This window comes from Lygodium microphyllum, chromosome 29 (genome assembly GCF_053477565.2).
Source record: "Lygodium microphyllum isolate KBCC chromosome 29, Lygodium_microphyllum_v1.1.10, whole genome shotgun sequence".
In the NCBI taxonomy this organism is placed as follows: Eukaryota; Viridiplantae; Streptophyta; class Polypodiopsida; order Schizaeales; family Lygodiaceae; genus Lygodium; species Lygodium microphyllum.
Window position 1 is genome coordinate 35,951,517 of NC_141163.1, and position 6,001 is coordinate 35,957,517.

Sequence of the window (6,001 nt, forward strand, 5' to 3'; positions counted from 1 at the left end):
GATTAATATGAGGATAAACATTATGATTAATTTAGACTACTTGCATATAACAAAAACAATGAAAGAATTGGGGAGGCATTGGATTTCATAATAAAAAGATAATATTTGAGTGGTGTACATGATTCATCATTAATCACTATTATTTAAGCATCAAGTGAGAGTAAAATTGCAATGTAGCAATGTCAAGTATTATTCTATAGTAAAACTTATTTAAACATATTTTAAATTATTTACTTATCATTTTATGCAATCATGGTTTTGTACAACTATGGTGAAAATATGAAAGTATACATAATGGCAAATGCATTTTTGGCACATAAAAGCTCTGTAAATTGAGCATGAAACCAAATTTTGATTTGGATTCAAATACCTACATAAATGTTGAGCATTCTCATGATCATGATTCAGAGTAATGCTTAAGCTAAGGAACATTTCCATTTTGCTAAGGTTATGGAGAAAGTCCTTATAGAAAGAATGTGGTAGATAAGAGACTTGTTAAGAGTAGGAATACTTTTATTCATTCTAAAAATAAGACACTACTATGCCCACTTATGGAACCAAAATAATGTTAATGTCTCATCTCCAAAACATTTCTACCACATGCTTATTCCATTTTTAATGAATGTTTACTATAAAATTAGACTATGCAATGGTAAAATTTCACACATTTTTCTTTTACTAAATTTAGGACTAGGGTTGTAGGAACATACACATACAAGAATGATAAGGTCTGGAGAAGTTCAAGAGCACTTAACCAAGAAGTTGAGTATTACTAAGTGTAACAAATACAAAAAGATAAAGTACCCTTGCTACACACACATACACATGAATGGGGGATAAACATTACAAAGAGGGAAAAAGTGGCTAGTAATCCCAAGTGTGTATTCATGCAAATCACTATCATAATACGATAATAAATCCACACTAAGAGTGGTGAATTGAAAAATTGAGCTAGCACTACACATATAGGATAAGTGCCTAGCTTTATGGACTATGATCAATCCACAAAAAAAGTGTAAGCATAAAATTTTGCTAAAAGCTTTAAATTTCTCATAGGCATAGTGTCAATGAAATGATTTGCAATGTCATCTCATGTTAACACATAGGTGAATGTAATCTCACTTGGAGATGCTCTTTCCCTGATGCACCTTGTTGTTCTTTGTGGTAGCATGAAACACTAGGCTCCTTACAATTGCCAATTTACCCTAGCAATGAAGATCGTAATTCACGGATCTTGTCGAATACTCAAGTTAGCCATAATGAGTCTAAGCCAAATACACTCAATAGTAGCTATGAGAGTAGCTATTAATGTTACCTTGCACTAAGCTTCACTATTAGATCTAACCATAGTGGGTTGCTTCTTATTGAGCCACAAGTTATATGGATCATCAACATAGAAGCAGTAACCACTGGTTGATACTTGTGTGTCATAATAATAAGTAGAATCATGATTTGAGAAATCGTACAATGGAGAAAATAACTTGAGGTATCTGGCACCATTGAAAGTAGCAACCTACAATGTGCAATCAACTATCATTTGAAACATCCTTAGATAATGCTGCTTGTTTCATTTTTTCTCATTTATCCTATACACTTGCATATTTTTGTAAAAGCTTTAATATCTGCTAGCATAGACACCATATCAAGTCTATGCAAGCATAGTATATTGCTAAACATTACATAGCCAAAGTGTTGATGCCAATTTGCACTAGACATATCATGGATATGCAAAACGGAATATGTTGCATCATCCATGTTTTTCTCATTATGATCCATGCTTTAGTAACGAACTAGATGTGATAATAAAATTATTGTCACTGAGATCGTGAAGAATAGACGTGTCATCTATAAGCTTGGCCATTAAGAAAGTCTTAAGAAGTGCAAAATTTGACACGAAGTTCTTGATTCCTACTATATTTAATACATCTAAATGCATGTACTACCATCAATTACTATAAGAACAATCTTTTCAACTCCCTTACTAAGATTATAAGAGGAGTCATAGGCATGTGTGACTTTACTCCTTGTGGGAGAGTCACCTTAAATGATGAGAACATCTCTAGTTGAGAAGTGATGTTCATTTTAGCATTAGTATCAAATTATCAAAAAAATAAATTCACAATCAAAATATATACATAATGTGAAGTGTGTCACAATAGCATTGCAACTATGCCCATGCTCCATTATATGCATGATTGGTAGATTTTATATGTGATGAAAGGAATTTGTAACAACCCATACTTTATTAGCTAATGCAAGTTTTCGGTTGTTGTGTGAAGAGACCTTTGTCTCACTCCTTTGACTAGTAACAAGAGCCATGTTTGTGATATGCATATTTATTCTTAATTTCTTGAGCTATTATTCTAATAAACTATACTAGTAGATTGCAAGCATTATGAAATTCCTGATTACACATTATCATTAGCTCTAAAGTAGATACGAGAGTGGAGACACCCATGTAGGTTTACTTGAGAATCTGTTGGGGTATGATCCCCATGCTAGGTAAAGCTATCAACATCACATAATCAAAGTCCATTAAAAAGGCACGAGAGAGAGAGAGAGAGAGAGAGAGAGAGAGAGAGAGAGAGAGAGAGAGAGAGAGAGAGAGAGAGAGAGAGAGAGAGAGAGAGAGAGAGAGAGAGAGAGAGAGAGAGAGAGAGAGAGAGAGAGAGAATGTGTTCAAGGAGAGATAATGTGATTGGCATGCAACAAAGATGAGCCACTTCATCATTGTTAAGGCTCGTTAATGGAGTAGCCACCATTTCATTGGGTGTTTTGTTCATAGTAGGAAGTTCAATCTTTGAGGGAGGTGAAGTTAAGTTCAATTAAGTTGTTTGGCCTCGTGAGTTGTTTTTGGGATTGTGTTGACTCGTGTAGGGTCACTTCAACTGTGCATATCTTAGCTCCAACTCTCTAATGATTTATGCATCTAGACTCACTATGTGAAAGTGCTCTAATTTGTGGTGGCAAGAATATCAATGAGGGACTTTGCACAGGGCCGAGTTAGTAGTTTGCTAGGAACTTTGTAATGTTGCTTCCTCTCTACAAATGGTACCTCATAATAGAGCAAAAGTTTGCAAAATGAGGGCTTCATTCTTTGAGCAAACAAAGAGTTTTTGTGGCATTTAATGCAGAAGGTGTAGTTCTTGTAGTTCTACTTCAATGTGCGAAGCCCCTCCATCATGTATGGGTTATGCTTTAAAGTGGAAGTTAAGTTTGGCGTGCAAACTCCTTCTTGGAGAGAGGGATCATTTCTTAATAATTCAGCTCTACGAAGAAAAAGAAAAAAGAGAAAATATGAATTGATTATTTGATATATAAATCAGGGGGCTGGACGTAAATGAAGTACGGTCTGCAAGTTGCAACTTGTGATTCTAGAAACCTCGGATGCTTTCACACCCTTGTGCTGCGGGATCTGATAGAGATTAGCGCAGCGTGCATGCCGGAGTCGAACTCTGCAATCACAGCCGAGTCTACCAGCAGATTCATTCACCAAGATTCACTGCATCTCATTCTGCGTGACGTCGCGATCGCCATCTCCATCGCCACATTTCACATGTTGAACAAGAGGAAGGACAGGCCGGGATCCAGCAGCTGCAGCCCTAGGTGCGGAGTACCTGTATGCCAGGGCCATGGCTTCTTTGCAATTCGGCGTCCCTTGCTCTCCCTTGTCCCTCAAGCTTCTCATCTGTAGTCTGGTTCCTTCCCCTTCCGCCGGCCCTGGAAGCATGTTCCTTGCTTGTCTCCTCCGCTAGTTGAAATCTCCCCGTGACTCTCAAGGTATGCTATGACCTCACCTTCCTTTCTTCTGTCTGTTTTATTTTTAAACCTGTTGATTATCACATCGATTTCTTTTCTCATAATTCACAATGATTCCTTCCTTATTTCGGCTTGACTCCGTGATTAATCGGTTTATCTTACTTGATGTAGCTCTGTACGGTTTTTTTCTGAAAGAAAACTTCTCTCTACGTCTTACGAAAGGAAATCTTATGAAGCCAGTGCTGAGTGGACGTTTGCTTTTGTTGTTTGCCTACCTTTTCAATGTTGTCTAGGAGTTCACCGTGGTTTGTGAGAGAAAATTTCTCTGCAGGACAATGACTGCGTAGTCGAACGGTTTTTATTCATATTTTCTCAGAGTAGGTGAAACATCTTGTTTGTAACAAGGTCATGTCTCCTTTGGACAGAGAATTTCTCTGCAAGACAATGACCACCTTTAACGTTTTTTATGCATTTTCTGTCAGAATAGGTAAGTTAGCAAGTTCGTAACAAGGCCATGGCTCCTTTGGTCGGTCCGCATGATGAGAAATACGAGGAGTTCTATGCTAACTGGACGCAGGTGCAGGAGGATCTCATGAGAGAGCTGAATGCAGCATTGGACAGTGATATGAAGGAGCCAGAACTCAGAAGCATTGTGGAGAAAGTGGAGAATCATTATGAGAAATATTATGATGCCAAAGGCAGTGCTGCACATCAGAATATCTTACAAGTAGTTACCCCCTCTTGGAAATCTCCATTAGAAAAGGCATTCCTGTGGCTTGGGGGATGGCGCCCCTCAATGGCCTTCCAGCTTGTTTACGCCCTTGCTGGACAGCAGATTGAAGCTGAGCTTGCAGAGTTTCTAGAAGGTGTAGATACTCCTACTTTTGCTTCCCTTTCCTCATCACAGCTTGCTCAGATTAATGACATTCAGACGCTTACTTACAAGGTTGAGGAGCAACTCAGCAACGAAATGGCCATGTTGCAGCAAAGTTTTGCAGATCAACCATTGCTTGCACTTGCTCAAGCAGATGCTTTGGTCAATGCAGAGCATGATGAAGCATCAGATCCAGCGACTGAAGGCCATCCTCAGCAGCAAGATGACATGGATAATCATATGCAGGAAAAGCTTCTCTCTTTGGAAGAGATTGAAAGAAAAGCAGATTTCCTGCGCTGTAGCACTCTTAGAAAAGTTCTCAATGTTCTGGATACAGTGCAGGAAGCTCAATATCTCGTCGCTGCAGCAAAGCTTCAGATGGCTGTACGAAACTTAGGCAAGAAACTGAATGGTCTCAGTTAATCTATAGAAGTGCTTACACATAGTAGATAATGTATGATGACAGTCTAGTCTATGTCGGTTCTTCCAAAGAATACTGATGGATTAGAGAATTCTTGTATCTTTAGTGTTTTGTGTTATGCTAAGTCTTATTCTTGGACGTCTATTATTGTAACCTTTAAATTTAGGAAAGTGGAGTGAAGTGCATTCTATTATCTGTTGTATGTGCTTCTTGGTCGTTTGTCATGCCATTTGATTTGAATGGTAAGATTTTCTCGATGTCTTGACAGGTTCTTATAGTTGGTATCTGGACATCTGGGTGTAGTTTCCTGCTGTCCAAATTGTTTAGTACTTTTATGTTCGTCTTTAGAGAGTCGTTTTTTAAAAACAATTTAGTGCATTGCTTATTGATGGATCCCTGAAGTGCCACCAAGTTAGCACTCGGATGGAGAGTGAATTTACGCTTTGAAAAAATATGAGAGCATTTGAAGATTTTGTATTATATCTCATGTAATTCGTCAACACTGATGACCTCCAAGGGCCGAGTGTGCATATAACCATAGCAATGGTTGATTCCTGAAACATTTTAACCGCTTCAGGCTCTGATTGAGTGACATCTACTGGTTTGGTATACGCCCTAAATTGAAGATATTTGGGCATGAGCAAAAGAGGTTATAAACCTGTGGACGCACAATAAATCTGAGAACGCACAAACCACGAGATTATAGATCTGACTCAGTCGAAAGAGAGACCAAAAGCCCATCTCAATTTTAAAAAAGAAAGATTTCTAGTTCTTGTGCCCACGTATTGGGCTGAGAGAGAGAGAGAGAGAGAGAGAGAGAGAGAGATTTTAGACCGTCTGGACTCTGTAGGCAGTGTTCACAAGAGCCAACGTTTGTGAAAATGAATTTTCTATTTTGAAGAAAAGCTTTGAAACGTTTGCAGTGTGTTTTTTCATTCTTAAAGTCG

At 38.1% G+C, this 6,001-nt stretch overlaps 1 protein-coding gene across 6 annotated transcripts; it reads left to right on the forward strand.

The window, feature by feature from the left end:
- Window positions 1-3,344: 3,344 nt before the first annotated feature.
- LOC148010520 (protein DOG1-like 3) lies at window positions 3,345-5,196 on the forward strand. 6 transcript variants are annotated; one of them, XM_087672102.1, is made up of 3 exons: window positions 3,345-3,780; window positions 3,931-4,136; window positions 4,242-5,196. In XM_087672102.1, exon 3 carries the CDS (start codon window positions 4,274-4,276, stop codon window positions 5,054-5,056), a length of 783 nt encoding a protein of 260 aa, XP_087528228.1. In that variant the 5' UTR covers window positions 3,345-3,780; window positions 3,931-4,136; window positions 4,242-4,273; the 3' UTR covers window positions 5,057-5,196. The 6 variants fall into 6 exon arrangements, with proteins under 6 accessions (XP_087528228.1, XP_087528225.1, XP_087528227.1 ...); XM_087672099.1 differs by having other exon boundaries at window positions 4,247-5,196; XM_087672101.1 differs by having other exon boundaries at window positions 4,053-4,136.
- Window positions 5,197-6,001: the final 805 nt, after the last annotated feature.

Excerpts from the sequence above, each read along its gene's own strand:
- LOC148010520 (XM_087672102.1), top strand. The coding sequence starts at position 4,274 with ATGGCTCCTTTGGTCGGTCCGCATGATGAGAAATACGAGGAGTTCTAT.